The sequence below is a fragment of the Rattus norvegicus genome, chromosome 15 (assembly GCF_021556685.1).
Source record: "Rattus norvegicus strain SHRSP/BbbUtx chromosome 15, alternate assembly SHRSP_T2T, whole genome shotgun sequence".
NCBI classification, from domain to species: Eukaryota; Metazoa; Chordata; class Mammalia; order Rodentia; family Muridae; genus Rattus; species Rattus norvegicus.
This window is the reverse complement of record NC_141548.1, coordinates 59893162-59917500: the sequence shown is the minus strand read 5'-3', so window position 1 is coordinate 59917500 and position 24339 is coordinate 59893162. Positions and strand designations below refer to the sequence as shown.

The following is a 24339-nucleotide window of genomic DNA, read 5'->3' as shown; positions in this document are numbered from 1 at the left end:
ATTTCCATTACATAAAATAAGCCGTGAGTCTTTATATTTTAATACAGATGAGGAAATAAGTAAATTAGACTGTGGAACGTGCTTTGTGGGGCAAGATCACAGTGGGGAAACACAGAATGAGAAGATACTGCGGCCCCAAACTGGTGGTCATTGAAATGGGCCTCACTGAGGTCCAGGCTTGAAGGAAGCTGGACCTACGGTGTGCTGTGGTAACCCCAGAGTGGGGAGGCAGAGACGGAAGGATCTCTGGGGCTCACTGCTCAGCCAAGCTATTCTGTGTGGTGCACTACAGGCTGGTGAGACGGTGGTGGCTCCTGAAGGATGACATCCACAAATACCATTTGGCCTCTACACACATGAACACATGTGCACACACAGGTGCACACATGTGTACACATCAACACGTGAACATGTATTAGGATGAATGTGAACGTCCTCCCCTGGCCCAAAGACTTGAAGGGAGTACGAGTTCACCAGATGGCTCTCTGAGGGACAAACAGGACAGGCCCCAACAGTGGCTATACCCACACCTAAGCCATGCAAAAGGGTGATTGGGAATGGAGGGGCCTGACAGAGTTGGAGACTAGGTGTGTGTGGTGAGAGTTCAGTTGTTTTGATGCAGTCTGTGGAAGTGGACTGGAAAGCACTCGGCAGAATCCAGTCCTGAGTCACAGAGGCCCGCCTACCTCTCAGACACATCTCCTGCTGCCCTGTTGGAAACACTTCCACACATTTATTACAGAATGCTCTCTGGAGTCCCCAGATGTCTGTGCTGTCTTATGTCTGTGAGACTTTCGACTGCCGTGGCAAAATCCCTAGGGAGAACAGTTGAAAGAAGGAAAGATCTTATTTTGGTTCACAATGAAGTTTCGGCTGGTGGTCGTTTGGGTCTATTGCTTGTGTTTGTTCTGTGGGGAGATGGAGTACCGTGGAAAGGAGTGCATAGCTAAGCGAAGAGACACAGAGACTGAGAGAGGTAGGGGGCAAGATGTATCCCTTTGCTGCCTCCCCGCCTTCCCCCAATGAATGACCTAATTTTTCTGGGGAGGCCCCATTCTTGCATCTCCTAATGACTCAGGAATAGATCAACAGATTAGTCAAGTTCAGGCCCTCATGACTGGTATCTGTCCCAATCACTGCCACACTGGTGACCAAGCCTTCAACATGTGAGCCTTTCAGGGACATGACAAATTCCAACCTCTCTACCTTTGTATTTTGTTGTTGCGGAGGCTTCCTCAGGGAGGGAAGCCTTCCCAGGTAGGTTTGCTGATGCTTTCTTCTCTGGGCTACCACATGTAGTGCTTTGCATCTGCCTTGGCTGTAAGAACATCTACTAAGTGTCTGTTGTTGATTACACTAGGCTGTCCATTATATCCTGCAATATACCCTTTGTACAAGCGAATATGAGGGCATTAAAGACTCGTCTGAGTTCATCAGTTGCCTTTACTAAAGCTAGGCGTTAAACATGTTTCCCTCTCCAGAGGTCATTTGCTTTAATAGTCAGCTTATGACGCTGCACCTCTGACATCCTCACTATACGTAAGCTGTGTGAAAGTCACTCTCTTACAGACATTTGTGTGCATGTATCTTTTAAACTGTCTACGCATTCTTTTGTTAAATTAATTAAGCCTTTTCTTTGACAATTTCATCGATGAATTCTGGCTATTGTCAACCCTACCTCCTTTATTCCTTCTTAACTGAGCCCTCTCTCCCAACAAGACTCTTTCTCATTTTCTTGTCTTTTGCTTTCTTTTGTTTTGTGACACTGTCCAGCAGAGCCTGGTGGATTCCCCAGAGGGTACACGGCTGAAGACAATGACTTTAGGTCTCCCAGAAGCTGTCGGCAGCCAGTTCTACCTGTAAATAATCTTTGAGAACTATGTCAAATTCACTTTTACTTTCTGGTACTTGATGTACATTCTCTTGATTGACCTGTGATGTGAACAAAATATTTTCTCTTGTAATTTGTAAGATGTAAGCCTCAGTGTGCAGAATGCTAATGAGCTTAGTTAATTGATTCCGAATGGAATCTGGTTTGGGATTTCATTTTCATCTTGTCATTATGGTTCTGTTTTGTCCCCAGACCAGTATTAAAGAAGGGCAGCTGCTCAAGCAAACCAGTTCTTTCCAGAGGTGGAAAAAGAGATACTTCAAGCTTCGAGGCCGCACGCTTTATTATGCAAAAGACTCCAAGGTAATTCAAGAATTCTGCTCTCAAGCACTGCATGCTATGGTTAGATCTAAAGCCTCGGTTGTACAAGCCGCATTCGCCTTGGATTCTCATTGTAGCTTAACTGTCCTCATAATGGATTTCTTATAAATGTGGTCATCTTGCACCCCACCACAAGGGGGAGCTATCGAATCAGTCCTATTCTTGAGGGATAATCTTATGGGGACCTAAGATTATCTAATATTGCTTAATTCCCCTTTCTTCTGTCTAATTAAAATAAGTTATAAACAACTTAAAATAAATTCAAAACTTTGGTTTCAACTCACAATTCACAGTGTGGTTGTGGCTACCGTGTGCTTCTGAGAGAAAGCTTAAGACCATGCATGCCGAGTGCGTGCTTTCAGAATCCCGGGCATAAATAATCCCTTCATTATGGTAGCAGTTAAGAGTAAAAAAAGACATTGTAATAAAATTGAGACCAAATAATTTTTATGTAACAGTTGAATGAAACAGTAATATAGTTAGGTGGAAAGATCCTTCGTAAACTAATATTTTAATGTTGCCTGAGAAGTAGACACTAGGATGCCAGAGAACTAATCATTTCCATTTTTGAAGATGTATGTTCCTGATATAACAAGTAGAGTCATTAGTAGAAGCTGAAAAACCAACCAGTCAAGAAACCTAATTGGTTAGTCTGTGGAACAGCAGGAGAAGGGGTAGCCGAATGCTTACGGTAAAGTAATGACAAAATAATCTGATTTTAAAAGTCTGATGTTGACTGCTGTCCCTGGTCCGGCTCCATCGTGTCTTTGCACATTCCCGGGTAGAACCATCTTGGTTGCCTGTGACTTTGGCCGTATGTCCAGTTAAGTGGCCCTCAGATAATGCCATGTGTGAGATGCTGAGTTTGTTTTCCGCTGAGAAGATCGTTGGTGACTTTCCATGGCCTTGCCTTCTTACTCCAGGCCTGCCTCCATGTTGAAGAGTCTATCTTGCACTGCCGAGAGCTTTGCCCCTTCATCTCCTGGCCGTATTGTAATTCTGGTTTGGAAGCAAGGCTAGTTGAGTTAAATTAATAAAATTATAGCAAAGAGCAAAACCCCCTGGAGATCTGGGAGAGGGGAAGCCATCAGAGAAGAGGAGAGGAGTTTTTCTACAGCCTTGGAGGCAAACTCTTACTCCATTTGTGCTAGAGGTTCACTGGCTTGAAAGTTGAGCAGTGACTCACTAAAAATGGGAAAGATGATGTGCATTCACTAATGACTGATTTGTTCCTTTAAAAATGCTTTTTTTTCTGGAGTTTTCTCCACTAACACTTTTTGATCAAAATAATGTTTAAGAGTTTGAAAGAAACAGGCAGGGGTTTCTGTTGTAGAACACAATCACCGTCCTATTCAGACACAGTTTAATAGAGAAGGACAACAGGGTCCAAAGTATTATTCAGTACATTACCAAGATCTGAGCCAGGGCTAGTTCTCAGTCTACACTCTACAAACAACCTGTGGGCCCCAAGTGTGTGTGTGTGTGTGTGTGTGTGTGTGTGTGTGTGTGTGTGTGTGTGTGTGAATGAATGTGTGTGTGTCAGTATGTCACTGTGTGTCAGTGTGTATCAGTATGTGTGTGAATGTGTGTGTCAGTGTGTGTGTCAGTGTGTATAAGTGTTGTGTTAGTGTGTGTATGTGTGTGATTGTGTGTGAGTATGTGTGTGTGTGAGTGTGAATGTGTGTGTGTCAGTATGTCACTGTGTATCAGTGTGTATCAGTATGTGTGTGAATGTGTGTGTCAGTGTGTATAAGTGTGTGTGTTAGTGTGTGTATGTGTGTGATTGTGTGAGTATGTGTGTATATGTGTGATTGTGTGTGAGTATGTGTGTCTGTGTGTGAGTGTGTCAGTGTGTATGAGTGTGTATGAGTGCATGTGTGTGAGTGTGTGTGTGTGTGTGTGTGTGTGTGTGTGTGTGTGTGGTGTGTCTGTCCCTCAATTACTGCTCATAGCAGCTAGGCCTTCAGAGGACACCAGTCATTTGTGTGGAAGCTGCAGAACTTCATAGGACAGTCATATTTCATGGTTTCGCTCCTTTTTGAGACAAAATCGTGCAGTATTCCTAAGTTAACTCTCATTTTTGATTCCTAACTCTTGCCATCACCTTCATGATCATGGGCTGCTGGTGAAAACCTACTGAAGAGCTGGAGCTCGAGTTCTGCATAACGTGTTTGTGTTCTTGTCTGTCAACAGTCCTTGATATTTGATGAAGTTGACCTCTCAGATGCCAGTGTCGCTGAAGCAAGCACGAAAAACGCCAACAACAGCTTTACGGTAGGTATGGCTGTGTCCCTGTTAAGGGCCTGTAGAGAGGCTTTTTCTAAGCATGTGCAGACGCTCAGCTCGGTCCTCACCAACACAATCAATTCTCATAAATATGTTCTACACTCTAACAGTTACTGCTTTAGGAACTTGGGTTTAAATTTTTTTCAAGTAGTATATATTTTTGAATCTGTATTTTTAAAATATATTCATACATATCACACACACACACACACACACACACACACACACACACACACACACACACACGCTCATATCTATTATCCTAGCATGTGGGAGGCCGAGGTAGAAGGATTGCCATGAATTCCAGGGCAGACTGGGCTATACCATTAGACTGTATTTCAGACAGACAGAAAAGATTTGTTTCTTTTCACTCTTCAATTTTTTTGTGTTTTTAAAGGTTTTTACTTCCCTTAATGGTTCACTTAACTCTGTTGTTCTCAAGTACTTGAAGCCTTTGTTGTTTATCTGCAGCTTTAAGAATAACACTTTCTCCCTTAGCCCCACACCAGCTGCCATTGCAGGCAGTCGCTGGAGTTCAGGTTTTCCTCTCTCCCCACTTAGGTAATCATCAGGGGACTCTTGAAGAGGGCCCTTCTGTTCCCGCCTCTTTTCTAATGAAAAGTTGCACCGATCCAGGGGCCTTGCTGGTTTGCCCTCACCTGAACGGTCCATCTCCCTCTCAGTCACAAGATCACGCACAGTCCCTCTCAGTGTTCGGTGCTGGCCTTCCGTACCCTGCCCTGCAGCGTGCATGCTGTGTACCCTCGGCCCCGCAGCCTGCTGGGCCTCAGCTTTGCAGCTCCCCCTGACTGTGGCTGTTTAAATCCTTCCACTTGTCCCATGCTTCTGCTTCTTTCTTTTACAAAATCAAAATACAGATTGACTTCCCGTTCTATCACCAGTATTTATGATAAACAGAGACATTTTTGAAAATTGGCATCTACACTGCTAATACATATTTGCATATGTAAATCCCCCTCTATATTTCCCTTAGTTCAGGGAGCCGCCGTGGCTCTTCACGCAGTGACACACTTTTTAGTTTCCCTGTGATGCATTGCTTTTGCTAAGTCATCACACCTACCCATACTCCCACCCACACACCAGGAAATCTCCGCTACCGACACTAGTGTCTGGTGGTTAGGTGCACGGAGCACGGGACAGCCAGGTAAGCAAGCAGAAAGGACCGTGGCAGAGGTGAGCATAGGTGAGATGAGGCGGGGGAGGAAGCGAGTGGATTCAGAGTCTGTCTTATTGATTTATGGGCATGTGGGATAATTCATAGTGTAAACAGTGCCTCGCCGCTCCTTCTCCCCAGGGAGAGTTGAGTTCGAGAAGAGGAAAGCCAAGAATAGAATCCTGGGAAAATGTTAAAATGTAAGGTTTGACCAGAAGACTGAGCAAGAGCATTCTTAAGTGAAGAAGTAGCATTGCCCAGGCGGCGATGTCGTAAGAACCCAGCGTCAGACAATTTCAAGATGGAAATTGCTAAATGTCAGGTGCTGTGGAGTGGGCAGGTCCAGGAGGAATTGAGAGGTGACTTGAATTTGTGAACTTGGAGCTTGCGTGGTCACATGGCTGTGGGTGGTTTTCAGGGCGAAGTGGCGTGCATCCGGCTGTTAATTTGGAGTGGGGCAGCAGGCTTTTTCCTGAGGCTTGGCCGTTAGGAGCCAGATACAGCCGGGGAGTGTTTGGGTGATGAGAGCGTTGCGGTTTTGTTGCTCCTTTTCACTGTGCTTTAAAACCGGACTCTGAGTGTGTTTATATGAAGACGGAAGAAGGCGTTAGATGGGGCAGAATTGCTGAGGGAGCTGAGGGATGTAAGAGACAGTGCGTGGCCTGAGCACCGAGCCGGGATGGGGGCAGGCGGGGCAGCAAGTGTGCATATTTCAAGCCCAAATAGTTCCATTTTCTCCGTGAACCCGAAGACAAGGTTGCGTGTCTGTGAGTGGGAGCCCTGGAAGGCTTAGAATAGCTTCTGCGGAGAGACGGCATGGAAAGCATCAGGGACTTGTAAAATACATCCACTAAAGACTGGCTTTAGTAATGTCTATACTCTCTGTGCTTATGGAATAGTCTTTCAATTAATAGAGTGAAAGCAAATGGATTGATCCAGAGTGGTGGTTTACAGGGCCTTGGGGCAGAGGGTGAAAGGTAATGCTGGGTGCTCAAAGCCTCTAGGAGTGAAAAAAGGATTTGTCTGTCTGTCTGTCTATCTATCTATCTATCTATCTATCTATCTATCTATCTATCTATCTATCTATCCATCCATCCATCCATCCCACAGAGAGCTAGAGTTTATCTGAAGGAAGGAACCAGAGTTTATAGTGTAATGGTTAGAATGATTTTGGGTGTGTTCTGGGGCTTAGAACAGATGCAGGCAAAAGAAATAGAAGTGCCTGGGTTTGGAAAGATGATGCAAATCACTTGTGCAACTCTGCCTTGCCCTCAGTTGCTCTTGTTTTATCCCTGTTATGAACAGAACGTGCCCCCAGCCTGCATGTATGCATGTAAGTCTGTGTTTCCTTCATGACCTCCCTGAGGGCAGGGACTATGACTATCTTTGTACTTCAGAGTACTTTACTCACGAGTGTTTGTTGGTTTTGATACGGAAGATCAAAGTTTCTGTCAGCATGAGAAGACCTAGTGGCTTGGATATCTCATCAACCAACCGTTCTTTCTGAAGTTCATTACCCTAGTGATGTGGAGGCTGAAGAGTGAGGTAGATTGCTTCATGTTGTACTATAATAGAAACCTGGTAGAACTTTCCACAGCATAAAATGGAGCAAAAGGCCTGTTTTCAAGTGGTAATTGACAACCCTCCTGCTTAAATATTAAATATCCTGTCTGCCGAGATCATCTTGACTGCTCTCCACACCGCTATTTCAGCTGGTTCATGTCAGAGGTTAATGGTGCAGCGTGATGGGGTTGTGGCTAAAGACTCTGGGAGTGGCCAAACTCTGCCCTTCCTGAAGTCACTAAGGGTCATATATTGACAAGAAATGGTGGTACATGGACAATCTATAAATAGTTGGTGGAAAATAGAAAACTTATGCTTCGCTTGAAAACAAATGCTCAACTCTGCAAAGATGGCTTTTCTAGTGAGTGTCCCACAGAGCAGTATAGCTGCTATCTTACGCCTGAGGTGGCTCCACGTCATTTCTGTGGTCAGGATCTGTGAGTTCCAATGAGGCACATGGACACCAAGACTACAGCCAAGGGGTTGTGGGTGTGGTTTAAGACGTGTGTACACGTGGGCCATGTCTTACACAGTCTCCTAATCCACCCTTCCCTTCCCTTCCCTTCCCTTCCCTTCCCTTCCCTTCCCTTCCCTTCCCTTCCCTTCCCTTCCCTTCCCTTCCCTTCCCTTCCCTACCCTTTTCCCCTTCCCCTTCCCCTTCCCCTTCCCCTTCCCCTTCTTCCCCTTCCTCTTCTTCCCCTTCCCCTTCCCCTTCCCCTTCTTCCCCTTCCTCTTCCCCTTCTTCCCCTTCCCCTTCCCCTTCCCCTTCCCCTTCCCCTTCCCCTTCCCCTTCCCCTTCCCCTTCCCCTTCCCCTTCCCCTTCCCCTTCCCCTTCCCCTTCCTTTCTGGGCATTAATGATTTTTTTTAGTTGTCTAAGTCATCATGAGCATTATATCAGTTTTCTGCTGCTGGGTATTGCACTGTCATGATCACCACAGCTTTAAAAAAATGCCCATCCATCAGACAGTCCCTCGATTGTGATGCACAGCTGGATTCCTCTTCCCCAAGTCTCACAATGTTGACAAATTAAAAAGTGTAGATGAATTTTAAACATTTACTTATTATTTGTAATTACACTTATTTGTTTGTGTAGGGGTGGGTAGGTGAGTGTGCACGCTCATGGGTGTGTGGATCTCAGAGGACAACACTCTGAGGAGCTGGCTCTGTCCTTCCATCCTCAGTTCTGAGCTTGCCCTCAGGCCATCAGGTGTGACAGTAAGTGCCTTTCCCCACTCCACCGTCACATGGGCCCCACACACCAATTTTTAGTGACTTTAAATTGGGCTTCTTTTGTTAGAGTTTTATGAGAGGCCTTTGTGGCCTAAAACCTACTAATATTGAAAGCACCTTTCTGTGACTCCAGGTGGCGGTGCTGCAGCCAGGGACTAGAAAAGGACAACCGTAGATATTCCTACTATTAAATGAATATGTGAGGTTGGCGTTCATTCAGTTATCTCTAATTTAAATACTGCTGTGAAGGGCAGAGCTTAAAACCTTCCATTATAAAGTCAAATAGCGTGGGTTTGGCTTCTAGCTCAGCCCTGTTATGTGACCACATGAGTTAACCCCTTCAAATCTACCTTTCCTCAGGAATATTGAGAGCCACAGCATGGAGTCCCTGCTTTCTAGGGGCCCTGGATATCACTCAGTGTGATAACGTGCAAAGTACACAAGACCGTGAGGAGCACATGCGGTCGGTGATGCGTCCTTCCCTCACAGTTGGCACTGTGGGGCCCACTTACGACTGTTTGGGAAACTTAAAGGCCATTTTGATGAGTTCCACCTTGAGAAAACATTTTGCCCTGCCTATCTTTGAGGGCTATAAGGAAGATCTATGTCTTCGTCCGTCCTAAGAAGAAGGTTTGGGGAAAGCAACCAATTACCAGATTATTAGAGTAATGTTGTTTACTAGTGAAGGGCTTCGAGGTGATTTAAACACCACCCCAGTCACAGCTTTCAGAGCTGTTCTATGGGTCCTTTAAATTTTAATGAAGATTAAGATAAACTTCAGATAAATGCTTCGTCATTTTAAAGAAGCTGGGTTGCTATTTAAATCTTCTGGGACTACACAGGTTGACACAGGTTGAATCCCAGTTGATGGCTGAGGCAGAAGTCTCTCATGTTCTTGATGAAACCTCTCTGGAGAAGCCCTCGTGCAGAGAGAGGTGTTTCCTTGGTGATTCCAGATCAAGTGGAAGTTGATGAATAAGCAGCTTTCAGCACAGCCACTGAATGAAGAGCCCTGGGCAGAGCAGCTCTTTGTTCTGGCTTCTCTCAGAGCTAAAGTAAGGGCTTCTGCTCACACGGTGCCTGCATTTGACCCAGCAAGGCACGCAGGTGTAGTGCACTGAGAGTTGAACTTCACACAGCTCAATGGAAAATGCTAAGGACGGCTCCATTAACCAAAGAATCTCTGCACACAGACACCCCATGATGTTTTCTGCCATTTTCTGCCACCTGCCCCCAATGCTATGGTCTTCACATCCTCAGTGATCACAGAGAGGCAGAGGAAGCCTCCTGTCCTCTCCCTTCCCCTAACTTTTATCTTACATCTTACCGTGAGACAAGGTCCTACTAAGTTGCTCAGGTTGATTAGCCTTGCAAGTGTCCTGCCTCTCCCTGCGCTGAGCCTAAAATGAACAGAAGAAAGCCCAGTGAGTGTTAGCTTCTCCTTTCTTTGGCCCCTGCTCTTTAAAGATGGGGGGGCGCACCTGGTCCTGTGCACACAGAGCTGACTGGCAACTGCTGTGATGGAGTTGTCTTCTCAACCTGGGAGCCTAGATAAGTCCTCTCTCCCCTCACTTGCTTCTCATGAGGTGTTGGTCACAATGTCCAGAACAGACAGACACCACTATTGGATTTGATTCTGATTCTGGCAGGAGGGTATAAAGTGTTTGCGTTCAAAGAACCGTGAAGCAAGGAGAACAAGCTGCTGTGGGCCTTTCAAGCCCAGGAATTCTGCATCCATTCTGTCTTTGGCAGAGCAGCCTGGGTTTAATGGGAGGGAGAAGTGTTCCCTGGAGTTTGTTTCTGAAGTGGTTGCTTTCTGTTTATTCTGCTTTTCCTCAGCTTCCTCTCAGTTGACAACATGCAGCTGTCTCTCTCTGAAGAGGGATTTCGTGTCCTTTGAACCTAAGGAAGTGTCAGTTTGCTTTCATCCAGTAACATCTCAATATTTAATCCTGAAGGGAAAGACCGAAACTGGCCTTTTCCCATGTGATCTGTGGAAGGATGTCATATCCTGTAAAAGGTACATGGATAATCAATCACCCGAGAGAAGGATCTAGCTAAGCAGGTCACCTGCCTAGTTAATAATATGGATTCTGTTCGTTGTTTTATACCTAATGTGTCATTTAATTTTTTATACCAAGTCAATGAAGCCATACAATATAGTCTCTACTATATAGGAGGAAACAGAGAAGCCAGCTTCTAAATCATGGAATCCACGTAGGGTATGAAGCCTCAGACTATGCCTTCGGCCACTCTGCTGACCTCCTTACTTGTTTGTTTAAATAGATGTGGCAGTTATAGCGATCCTCTCATTGGTCTCCCATGTTCAGGTATCTTAACACCCTCCCCACCCCCCATGTACAGGACACACATGCTGGTGCATTCTGGGGGCTGGGTGTTAAAGAGAAATGTAGAGGAAGGTAGCCGATATTTCAAAACTGCCTGGGAGTCTTGGGATTGGATGGCATATAAGGACTTATTGTTTTTAATTAAAAAATTGGGATGTAAATTGATTAAGTAAAAAATAACAGCGGGGCTGGGGATTTAGCTCAGTGGTAGAGCGCTTACCTAGGAAGCGCAAGGCCCTGGGTTCGGTCCCCAGCTCCGAAAAAAAAAAGAACCAAAAAAAAAAGAATAACAGCAACAGCAGCAACAACAACAACAATAATAATAATGGGAATACAGGCAACATGGGCCCAGCAGGTTACAGATCTTGTCACGCGAGGTTGGCAAGTTGAGTTTAGTCCTCAGAGCCCATGTAAAGGTTGAAGGAGAGAACTGACTCACAGAGGTGTCCTCTAACCTCCATACATGTACCCGATGATGGTGGTGGTGGTGGTGACATTTTTTAAGTTTTAAAGTTTTTGGAATATTTGAGGAGGTATCATATAGGTGAGGCAATGATCGGTTTGCGTGGTTAAATCTGCAGAGGGCTGACTTCAGCTCAACAGGGAAGAACTTTCTAGCTGGAATCATCTGGTAGAACCGGCCGGTTGTGAGGTAACGGCCGTGTCCATTGTTAGTGCTCTGCAGTCATCCTCTTCCCTGTCATCAGACAGTGGCTCTCGCAGTCTTCAGGATAGGCCCAGGCTCAGAGCTGAAGCGAACGTCTCAAGGTTGGACACTGAAGAGCTGTGTAAATGTGGGGCTCTTGTTGGTTTGGGATAGTCAGGGAAGCATGGAATGACTGAAGTGGCCTCACCCCTTGCCACAGGCTGTGTCATGAGTCCACACAGCAAGAACCCAATGAGCTTCCTTCAAGAAGGCTTTGCGGGCTCAGTGACCAGCTGTCAGTGTGTGGGAGCAATGGGATGAGGAAGCGAATTCCCTTCCAGGGTCAATCTTGTGACTTCGCTGACTCCCAGGCCTGGTGCACGGCGCACTGGGGAAAGCCAGTCCACATTTGTCGACTGAATGCACAAATGAATGATATTTATAAACTTACTGTTTTCTTTGGGTAAGCAGTAGCCTTTCATGTCTAACATAGGCACAGAATTTCCCAATATTCCTCTGTGATGTTTGGGTTATTATAGTATCACTGTAAATATCTGCATCTTCATGAAATTTTTATATTATATATGGTGACTCGTTATTTTTTTAAACCAGTAAGTCTTATAGACGTGATTCATTGCAGTGGTCTCAGAATTGATTATATAAATAGTAGAATCCTAATAGTAAGCCAGCCTAATTATTTTGTATCTGTGTTGATTAAAATATTTTACAATACTTTAAAATGGTTCTGTGTTAGCATTCTACTTAGAAGCCGAGGCAGGAGCAATGCCATGAGTTTGAGGCCAGTCTAGGCTACAGCAGGCCAGCCTTCCTTTTCTCCTGGAACAAAAAGCTTTTTATCACTGGGCCTGTTGCCAGGGTTATATGAAGCTGGTGTCCTAAGCGGACTTTAGTCTGAGGTACTTTGTGCAAGACCAGTAGGGCATCTCTGTCCAGATGAGGTTTCTGAGACCTTGGTGGATTGTCTTAGAGGACTGACCTCCATAGTGATTTTGTCAAATTGCAGCGCCCAGTGAATGATAGCTTGCCACACAGCCTTCTTGGCCTTGGGACAAATGATAAATCTATTTCCTGTGGGTGTCTCACGTTCAAGGCCCTTCGTACGTTCCAAATATGTGGTTGTGAGCTATGACATCACACCATGGCCCACAATTGGCCCTTGTAAGCATAAGAAGTTAAACTTTGAGAACCATCCTTTTCCTGTGGAACTTCATGGGTACTGGTAAGAGTTTTGTCTCAGGTACTGATCCAGCAGCCACAGCCTCTGGCCTCCTGGCTCAGCAGAGGCATTGAAAACGTGCAGGCAGCGTGAAGGACTACTCAGGGTCATACGTGGATGTAATCTCTGAGGAAGGGCTACGTGATTTACTTGAACTTCAGTGCACACGTCTTGATGAAGGGTTTAGTTAAAGACACTTTGGCCCCGTACTCATGTAGGTGAGCTCTGATTTCCCATCTTTATTTGCAGTCCAGACTGAAGGGTTCTGTAAAAGACAGTATCTTGTCTCATGTCAGTGCCAGGACTAGAGGCCTAATAGGGGCAAATGAGTTACTGGCCGTAGTAACAATCTTGGAAATAAGTATCTGGTTATGTCCAAAGAGGGCCTGCTATCTGAATGAGGCGGTAGCCATCTGAGTGAGGCAGGAGGACCCCGAACTGCAGAGGCCTTGCATCCTGAGGTGAAGAGCCCAGCACATTCCCACATCTCACAGACTTAGCTTCATGAGACAATTTAAAGTATCAACCTTTCGGTTTTAAAAATGTATCTTAATAATTAGTGTTCTATGTTGAATGTTAAAAATTAAAACAGGACTAAGGAAAGCCTGTTGTTTTGTAAGATCTTAGCAGTTGAAGGTATTTCTTATACAGCAGCAAGCAATACCTTTGATCTGAAAGCTCTGGTGTGTAGGCCATAATGAGTGGTGAATACGCAGCGACTGCTCATTTTACATCTCACCTCATTACCTCAATAAGCCCAGGGGATGTTCCTGCTTCCAGTAAACAGGTTAAAGTGGCTGAGAGGTTCCGACAGCTTAGGGTAAAGTTTGGTAGTCATCTAATAGCATAATTAATATTTAAATTTTGAGTGTTTTCCATGAGAATGAATGGCATAGTAGAATTTTTAGGCCCACAGGATGGTAGTAACCTGGCATAGGGATGCTTTTTAGAAAGTATTTATGTGTGTGAACATCTCCCAGCATGTGTGCCAGGAAGGGGTTTTCCATGTAGAAGTTGTTGCCTTATTCATTTTTGTGCTCTTGAGCGCCGTCCTCATCTTGATTCGTGATGGCAGAAATGGTTTGTGTTAGTGCAGGACAGCTGACGGCCTGATCTGCAGTGGACCAGTGAGGTTGGAAGCCCATCAACGGCAGAGGGGATCGACGGCAGAGGGCTGAGTGATAGCTGCTGGAGACTTCCATTCTCACTGGTTTCAGCAGTCGAGACTTGCTGGTGGGTGGACTGAGGGGGCTGGACAGTCCGAAAGCCAGGCTGTATTAGCTAATCAGGACTGAGTGGGGAATGCCTACCAGCTCTTCCAGGAGACTCAGAAGCTGTGATACACTGCCAGGGAACTCTAGGCCGAAGACAGTCTTTTTGTTTTGCGAGAAAACAGACTAGTAGCAAAGAACTGTTAAGGGCTTAGCGGATATTGTAGAGAGAGAGACATCCTTGACTATTAGAGGTCTGAAACAGTTACCCCTAAACAATTGGGGTCTCCCTGGGAATCCTATTCTGGCAGATGGACTGCTGAAGCCTGGTGCCAACCAAAAGACGAACTCGTCTCTCAGAAAGAGATTTCACACACAGTTCTGACAGTTTGTCAGACCACCTTGTAGGAGAGTCAGGAACCAAAGCAACAAGAGAGGGTGACACCACACTGTGGCCAGGGCTGCTTAGTTATGTGTGTGCATTGTCTTCAGTTTAACCTAAATCGCACATCGAGACCCCAAAGAAGGACTTAAGGAGTCCTGGAATGTCTTTGCTTCTTCCCAGTGCGGCCATGTCTTCTTTTCGCTATTCAGCTAGACTGGCTGACCAGGAAGTCCCAGAATCCCACTGTGTTCCCTCCCAGTGCTGGGATTGCAGGTACATGCTTCCCCTCCCAGCTTTTGTGTGAGCACTGGGGATAGATTTTTGACCGCCTGCGCTTGCTTGGCCAGCCCTCCACCGGCTGAAGCACCTTTCCAGTTCTGTTCTGGTTTCTGTAAGAGCCTTGTTAGTGTTCTGTGTCTGAGACCAGTCAGTAAGTAACGTTTCCCAGTGGCCGGAGTGTAGCAGAGCCATGTTTGTTGGGGGCAGTGTGCTATATGCAGAGCTGTTGTACCTTCTTGGAGCCTTTGTATCATTCCATGTCACTGTACTTGACGAGCTTTTTGTGATGGGTAGTTATGCCCTCTAGCAAGAGCTGAAGTTGTTATTCTCAAGTGACTGTAGAAAAACCTCTGAAAGCCTCTAACCTGGGAGTCAGTGTGAGTGGCACACACACGGGGGTCAGTGTGAGCGGGACACACTTCACAGGAGAGAGTGTAAAGGAGCTGCTTCAGCCTTGCTCCCGAGGCTTCACTGCCTCAGCCTCTGGACTCACGATAGATATGTATGTTTGTGGAGGGACACATTACATGGGCATTGGCTTCACATTGTCATAGCAGAAGACTGGAAAGAACTCAGGTACGTCAATCAGAAATGACTGACACATGAAACATCACCACAGAACGCAGTGCATCCTCTTGAATCAGATGTGCATGTGACAATGCAGGTTGAATTCCGCATTTCATTCAGGGAGAAAACTCAGATAGAGACCTGTTAGGGTTTCACGATATGATGATGTATGCATCTATTTTGTGTGTTTAAACTTCAAGAGAGCACATAGTTCTCATGTATAGATAGATGGTCCCTGGAGAGATACACAAAGAAGCGGAACAATGTTTATCTTTAGGAAGGGAAGTTGGTAACTGGGGCAGGCCTAAGCAGCAGCATTCCCATTCCAAAAGTGTTTTTAGTTTTCTATCAAGAATTATGTATTACCGACCTTCTGTGGCAGCTTCTCCTCTGATGCGCTAGACAAGGGGTAGCAATTAGCTTGAGAAGCACCTTGGGCAGCACTGTTAGGAGTCTGGCTGTCTACCATGGGAAGGAAGGAAAGAGGGGGCAAGAGCCCTGTGCAGAAAGACTAGATGGCTGTGTCCCAAGTGAGAGGGAGAGAAGAGGAGGCTAATGCAGGGCTGGATTTGGGGGATAAATTGTGTTTGAATCAAGGGTAGGTAATAGATATAAAAGCAGGTTTTCAGGAAGTGGATAGGTAATAGATATAAAAGCAGGTTTACGGGAGGCAAAAACTGGACGGGGTGAATTTGAAGTAATTGTAAGATCTCCTGGGAACATCAAGGAGGCAATTGGAGAGGTGCGTTCAACTCTATTAAAGTGATTTGGGGGTGTTATTCCCATGGCTTATTTTAAGTTTATAGCAAAGTCAAGTATCCTTAAGTTGGAACACAGACTAATGGAAAATTTAAGTTTTAGAAGTGTCCCATTTTGTAGTGAGCAATACAAAGCAAGATAATTATTTTGTTTTGAAATTTCCCATTGCATACGTGTACTGTACAAAGCCATTTACAGTTACAAACCAAAGAGCTTGTGCCAGGGGAATGAAGCTAATGCATTGTTCTGATCTCGGGCACAGTCTGAAAATACTAAGTGAATGGTCGGTCACAATTTTAATGTGCCCATTAACCACTACCACTAATTTACCGTGGGTGTGTCTACAAGAGCCTACGTAAGTCATTCCTGGAACACTGTCATCCTCAGTGTTAGGATTAATGCAGAAAATTCCACTTCTCATGCATACTGTAAAACCCCCAATGCCATGCCATATGAGGTTGTGTACCTTGTATATCTTTTGTTCCCTAGGGTACCTGGTTCACAGTGACTTGTTTGTTAGTGAGGCTGTGATTATGATCATTAATGGTTAATTTTTGCCAGAGGCTTTCTTATGTTTTTATTGTTCTTCTTTAAAGAGCACACATATATCTTTGGGATCTGGAGAATAAAACTCAGGTCCTCCTACTTGCCAGGCTGGCACTTTACCAACTGAATTATCTCCCCAGCACCAAAGTGAGTGGTGTGTACCACTTGCCTGGACTTCCAGACCGATCAGCACAATCTTTCCCATTCTTTTGTGTCTGATGGCTACAAAGGTTGGAAGAATTTAGTTCAAACCCAATACATGGCTTTCGGTGACTTCTAAACCTTTGCTTAGAGCTTTAGAGTTGTGCAAGGAAAACAGAGATTGCTACTTTTTTTTGATTGTGCCAGTACAACGAGGATATATTCCTGGACTACAATTATCCCACAAATAGCTACTCATAGTATGCAGACTTATAAACTTTTACACACTAACACTATCTAAACTCGCAGCTGTGTCCCATGCCATTAATCCTGACACAAAGATTCTCCTCCTTTCTAGCATATGCTGAGATCCTAGAGGAATATTCCAGGCACAGCAGTCAGTCTGCCTCCTGACTCATGTCTTCTCATGCCTTTCCTACTGTTGAAGGAGATTTTACTTTTATGCTATTTTTAAAGTTTAAATTAGTTTTTAGTACTTGACATTTTTTGTGGAAATACTAGGAGAGGGGGAGAGAGAAGAGAAAGGAGAGAGGAGAATATAAGGAAATATATATTAGTACTGAGAAAGCACTAAATCCATGTATATTTTTTCCAGGAAAATTGGCATTAGAATTTGTTATATACATTGAGGCACTTAAAAAATAACTCTAGTTATAGATGGCAGTTAAATTAACATGGGAAGTGATACTTTCAAGCCATGATTCCTTGGGGTTGAAATAGGGGTGAGTTCAGTTTTGTTGTGTTTTGTGGGTGCTGAGGGTTAAACTGAAGGCTTCAGGGTAAACACACTGGGCCACTGAGATACACCCCTAGCTCCAAGAAGACTTTTCAATTTGCGAAGGGAGAAAGCTGACTTTCTCTTAAGAAAAGCCTCTGACGTTCATGAATTATGGAAGTTGAATTTGCTAGCTATTATCAGTCAATACCCCCTTCCTATTATAGCCAGTGCTCAGAAGCCTTATTTCATTAGCTTCTGTGGACATTTAGTTACACCGAAAAGGAAGACGGCATATTTGTGTAAATGAGTTTGCTCTTGGGAAGGAGGTGGGAGGGCAGACATTTGGTCTGGGGGTGTTAGCGTTGAAGCACTGCTTACAGTGTTAGTGTTTGTACGGAGAATGAGACCCTCAAGTCTCTCGCTTTAGCCCTTAAGAGTTTAGGTTGGGGTTCAGAATATATTAGTGTTTTCTCGGTTTGCTTTCTGTCACGATAAACACCATGACCAAAAGCAAGATGGGGAGGAAGGAGCTCATCTGGCTTACACTTCCGGGTCATAGTTCAGCACTGAGGGAAGTTCTGGCTTACACTTCTGGGTCACAGTTCAGCAGTGAGGGAAGTTATGGTGGGCATACATTGAGAGCAGAGGATGGGACCGTAGAGCAGCGCCACTGACTGGCTCACTTCAAAGGCTTGTGTTCAGCAGCCTCTCTTACACAGCTGAGGCCTAACTGCCTAGGGATGGTAGCAGCCACAGTAGGACGGGCCCTTCTGCATCAGCCAGTCATCAAGAAACTGCCTCACAGATGTAGTCGCAGTTCAGTGTGACAGAGGCAGTTCTTAATTCAAGGCTCCCTCTTGCCATGTTTATAAAGTTCAGGTTGGAGATTAGCCATCATGGTACTTTGAAAGGGGACAAATTGAAAACCTAGACAAACAGAGGATGAATCTGTGATGGCCGCCTCTTGTCCCGCCCATCCCTTGTTCCTCATTGCGTCTGTGGCTCCCTCCATTCTCTTTCCCTGTCTTATTCTCACCTCATCATACTGTCCCTGCACTCTTCAGTAGACATCCCTGTGGTTACAGAAGGGGGGCTGCCACTCTTATTTCCAGCTTTCGTGGCAAACACTGCCTAAGCAGAAGCCGTGAAGGGAACTCCATGCAGCTGTGCAGTTACCATTGCGTGGTGAGGGAAGAGAAATCACTTCATTTCCTTCTATAACGCTCCTGTTGCTATTTTTATGTCTACATAAGGAATAACAAATTGTGGACAGATCACTTAATGTATGAGACAATGGGGGATCGGTGCCTTTCTTTCTGCCCAAGGGAGGAGTCAGATATGCCCATGGAGAAGGAGAGAGGCATGCTCTTGGTAAGGGTGGCCCCTTGTTATTTATTGACCTAGAATAACTGCGTCTGTTCTTGACAAGTTTCCATCAGAAGTCACTCTTCAGTGCTTGCACTTCGTCTTCCTTAGTCCTTGTCACAAGTCCCACATCAGTGTTGTTGTGTAAGGGGAGTTACTTGATTCGTAGCTTGATTGTCAAAACAAATATTTCATCCAGAGGGTACATAGTCTCCATGCCAGATAGATCGGCAGGCATGGCGTAGATCTCCTTGCACCCATAACAAGCCTGCCCCTTTATTCTCAGTGCCTGTGGGGGATGTTTTGACTTTTGAGATGACCAGTCTCCATGACAGGTATCTCCCCACCGCAACCATAGATTTGTAAGTTGTTATTTTAGTCAGTTCGGTCAAACTGACTGACCAGTGAGAAGCAAAAGCATAGGGGCCATGCGTGTGTCTTGGGTGCACAGCTATAAACATGGTTCCTCGATGACATTCCACAGGGAGTGATCTTGAGGCCTGTTCACACAGTGTGCTGCCTAAATAGAAAATGTCTTAGTATCTGATCTGCAGATTAGTATTGTTGTGTGTGTGTGTGTGTGTGTGTATGTTTATCAGTCTTAATTTTATCAATGATCTGCAACATTTTTATAAATCTTTCCATTTCCTCTGGGATACGGTGAAATTTGTGTTTCAGAACTTCATGGAACTTTTTTTTCTCCCTGATCACTCAGAGGAGATTTCTGTACTATTCACACAGATAAAATGAGTGTGTACATCACATCAATTTGATAAGTATGCCTTTTTATTAATATTAGGGGTGTGTGTGTGTGTGTGTGTGTGTGTGTGTGTGTGTGTGTGTTTGCTTGCAAGACAGAGTTTCTCTATGTAGTTCTGCCTGTACTGGATCACTCTGAAGACTAGGCTGGCCTCAAACTCACAGTAATTTGTCTGTTTCTGCCTCCCAACCAAGTACTGGGATTAAGGGTGGGCACCGACACCACCTGGCACATGCCTTCATTTTAAAAGTTCTTTTGTTTATCATGTTTTGCATGCGTGTATGTCTGTGCACCATATGCTAACAGTACTGACAGAGGCCAGAAGAGGATTCTGGAGCCCCTGGGGCTGGAGTGACAGATGGTTGTGAGATCACATGGGTGCTAGGAATTGAATCCAGGTCCCACAGAAGAGCAAGAAGTGTTCTTTCTGAGCCATGTCCCCAGCACCTCAAGACCTATTCTGAAATTCTGTTGACTTAAATTTTACTGTCAGTCGAATATACTCAGGCACTTTCTGTGGTCACAGTGCCCTGAATGAACTCACTGTGACATTATGTCATTATTCAGTTCCATTGTGTGCTGTCCTACAGTGTAATGCCATTTCTTCCATTAAAATGTAAGCAACCTTGGAGGAGATATACGTTAAATCTATTAATTTTTAGGAAGAAATTGAGTAACTAATTGCCAGCTGAGGAAACAGATGGGGCTTCAGCAGTGGGATGATCGGTTAGGGGAAATACTGACCCCGAAACCAGACCACTTGGGAAGCTCAATGTAAGACTCACGAAATACAAATTCCCACAGGGACCAGTATTAATACAAGTTCCATGAACTGGTCAGGAAGGGACTTTAGCTGTTTTTATTTCTACCTATCAAATTCTAGTAGATTTCAATCTGTTTAAGGAACACAGTAGTACAAGAGTTTATATAGGACACCCAAATGAAGCATTGGGAATCAGGACCTTGTATATTATATCAGGTGTTGTACACGGAAAGCTATTTTGGAATAGTGACCCCTAAAGGGGTAATGTTGCAGGCATGGGAGCAGTGTGGTTTGGCATCAGAAGGAAGCCAAAAGAGGGGCCAAACCCAGCAAAGGTGAAGAGACCTGGCACCGCGCTTACCGACTGGAAAGTTAGACGTTTAAATGACCATCATGGTTGTTAACCTGGTGAGTGACAAAATCGTCTGGAACTGTACCAGAGCATATCCAAAATTACATCTAAAATCATCATCGTCACCCGCCCTCATACCTCTCACAGAGGTGCTCCAGAGAGCCGTGTGGGGGCTGGGCTGGGGATGGTGTGATGAAGATGTGCACCTGTGCCCTTGCACGTCCATGTACTTGGGAAGTGGACGTCCTCAGGCTACACTGAAAAAATGGGAGCATCTCTGCTCCTAAAATAGTCACTTAAGAAGATACATGATCACATTGCAGTTTGGCACATTCAAGTTGTCAGCGTGAATTATTTCACTCCATAAAAAAAGAATGAGAAAAAAAGCAACATTCATAATTAAAGAGCCGCATCTAGATTTCATGAGGGATGATGGGAGAAATATATTAAGACCGAGCAGTTGACAGCTACAGGGAGAGCTAAGCTGGTGTTAAAAAGGCGCACTACCGTTAGAGCTGATTAGTCAAGTCATAGTAAATATAGACAATGACGATACAGCTCAGGTACAGTCCCTGCGTGCCCGAGCCTCCAGGAAAGACGTCTCACCCTGTGGGAACCTGTGCTGCAGCCAGGCGGTTCCAGATTAGCACCCAGCTAGACCTGAACAGGGCGAGTTGTAGTCCGTTAGAACGTTAGGTCAGAAATAAGATTTCTTAACGGAAAATGTTGTTGGACGCATACTGACCTGAGAATGCCGGAGAATTTCCTCTCTCTCAGAGCCAGGTGTCCGAGTTCAAGCTGCGTGTCTTCTGTAGTCTAACTGTGACAGATCGTAACAGTGGATGGCGTACTGAAACCGTGTCAGCTGGAGGGGGGCTCTGACTCACCCATGCTTTGCAAGCTTCACTCAGTCTTTAGGTAAGGTTGGGTTCACTGAATTAGGAGAACCTCCCTCCCACACCCTTAATATGACGGCTACTTTCTTTGTCCAGGGAGGATGTCAGTAGGTCATTGTCCTACTTCTGATGGTGTTTGTTTACTAGACAGTGAGTTTTATTGGTAGATACCTCCATTTTTTTTATTAATACTCATGACTTTCATCTTAGACCACAAATACAAGACATAGTACGCATGGAATCTATAAATGACACTGCGGGTCTCCGTCCCTGGTAAGAGGTAGTCAGCCATTAGCTAAGTCCAACCTGGATTGTCTCATCAAGTGAATCCCGACCACCACTGAGTGACTGCTTTGTCCCTAGTTAGCAGCAGCAGGAGTGAGGCTCAGAAGAACATTTACAGCCTCAGACATAAAAGAAGGTGCTATTGTGATTCAGGCTAGGTTGCCATGACTCCAGACAGTTCCCTCTGATTCACTTCTCCTTAGAAACTTCTTTCCTTTGGGACCTCAAACATTGTTGTATGGAATGAAAATGACCTATAGACACTGGTTCCCAAACTTGTCTCTACCTTTGCGTCACCTGGAGTTTTTTGTTTGCTGGTGTTGTTTTGTGAGAATGGGTACTTCCCTGTGCCTTCACTGGGTCGGGGAGTAGTAGCTTGTAAACTGAGATTTTAAAAGCAAGCAAACCAGGCAGTTCTGAGATACAGAAGAGCTTGAGTCCACCACAAACTTAAATATTCCTTTAGAAACATATAGTTTATTCTTTAAAAGTACATACAGTGCGTTTTGATCAAATTCCTGTCCCGCCTTTCTCCCCAGTTCCTCCCAGATATACCTCTCACCTCTCTGCATCCTCCCAACTTTTTGTTGTCACTGTGTCCTCTTCCTCCTCTTCTTCCTCCTTTCCCTCCTCCTCTCCTCCTCTCCCTCCTCCTCTCCCTCCTCCTCTCCCTCTTCTTCCTCCTCTCCCTCCTCCTCTTCCTCTTTCTCACCCTCTCTTCCTTTTCCCACTGAGTTCAGTTTTTTCTGCTTGTTTACTTAGGGTATGGAGCCAACCACTGTAGCCTGGTTGACTTACCAAGGGTCACACACTTGAGGAAAACTGACTCTCCTTTCCCCAGAATCTCATGAAAACTCGTGAGCCCTCCCTGAACCATGCTGTACTGGCTTCATCTTGTGCAGGTCTCCCACAGGCCTCTGAGCTGCTGTGAGCACACAGTTAAACTGGTGTGTTACATCTCAAGTTGCTGTTTTGCCTCAGTCCTCCCCAGCCACTGACTTTCACATCTTTCCTCGTCCTCCATTTTCCCAAGTCTTGTGTGTGTGTGTGTGTGTGTGTGTCGGGTGGTGGAGATGGGAGGATATAGAGAATCCTATTTGTAGCTGAGCCTTCCACACACATTTATTCTCTGTGCTTGGAACAGTTGTGGGTTTCTGCATTAACCACAGTCCATTGCTGAAAGCAAACTTTTCTGATGAGGTCTGAGGTCTGCACTAATGTAGGCTTTGAGAGACTCTGGTTTTAGAGGGCGGTTTGACATTGTATCCATTTAGCACAATAACCGTAGTAGGCCCCCACAGGGGTCGTCAGCTCTCCGGCCATGGATTCTTGGCTATGTTTACAGCACCTGCTTGCATCCCCTCCTGTGGAGTGTGCTTTAAAGCCAACCAGAAAGTTACGGTAGGTTACCTCCGTAACATTTGGGCGGTCCTTCACCTATGCCTGTATCTTGCCACTCCAGTCAGTATCTTAGTTAACAGGGTTCACAGCTGGGTAAGATTGTTGATGACGCCCCGCCCCACTCCAGGCACCCAGCATCATACTTTCTAGTGCTATGAGGCTAGCTAAAGGGAGGACGATTTCTGATCAGAACCAACTTGATTTCTCCATGTCCTGTGACGAAAGTGTATGGGGCGTCTTCAGCAATAGGGTCTTAACATGGAGTTCTTATGGTCAACCAAGAGCAATGATAGTAGCCGTGTGTGTGTGGGGGGGGGCTGAGTGTATGAGTGTGTTGGGGGCAGGATTCTCTATCCTCTGGGACACAGTTGACCAACAACTGGAAGGCAGGCGCCCTACATCTGACGGTTTGTTTTGGTTTGGTTTGGTTTGGTTTGGTTTGGTTTTTGACAGCATTAGCTTCTAATAGGCCCATTATCGCCCATTGAGGATAATTCTAGTTAAGCTGTTTAGGAAGCTTATAAAACTGAAAGTTTCCACATGACTTTCCAAGCACCTCTAGGTCTCTTCATCCTCCCCCTCCCCACATCTCGCTCCCCACCTAAACCTTCCTGCACATTTTTACATTATAGACCTCCATCTGTCAGTAAAACAAATTAAACGGTTTTTATTTCAGGGAGACTAGATATTTGCTTTAAAAACTGCAGATAAATGAACAAAAAGAACTAAACTGGTCTATAATCTCTTGATAGTATCTGGGTTTTGTTTTTGTCCTTTAGCTTATGTGCCATGGAGTTATATAGTTTCATAGGATTTTATATTTAATGCTTTATCAGACTGTCTTTTTCTTGTCTCACTATGTAGCCAGCCTGAATAGAGAACTTGCTGTCTTGACCAGGAAGGCCTCAAATTCAAAAAAATTTTTTTTTCTGCCTCAGCCTCCCCAATTTCTGGGGTTAAAGAGTCTTCCTCCCCAGCCAGGCTGAGATATTCCTGAGTTCTAGAAGTGAGTAATGGTGTGATTGGATCGATCATTTTGCAGTAACTGACTGTTAACCATGTCTACTAAAGGGGATTTTTGTCTACTTTCCTAGGCACCATTTAAGAAACCAATTTAGATGCCACTGCTTGGAACCATGGTTTTCCAGACAAGTAAATCCATGGTTCCCTTTCCTCCCTTACAGACTCTTCTG

General features: G+C 45.0%; 1 protein-coding gene across 10 annotated transcripts in view; it reads left to right on the top strand.

Moving 5' to 3' along the window:
• Positions 1 to 24339, top strand: part of Dgkh (diacylglycerol kinase, eta) — a 169521-nt gene that overhangs the window by 70719 nt on the left and 74463 nt on the right. For 6 of the 10 annotated variants that reach the window (NM_001427603.2, XM_087586210.1, XM_087586208.1 and 3 more), the window contains 2 exon segments: positions 2084 to 2194; positions 4406 to 4486. In NM_001427603.2, the coding sequence (NP_001414532.2) occupies positions 2084 to 2194; positions 4406 to 4486 (192 nt within the window). 10 annotated transcript variants of the gene reach the window in all.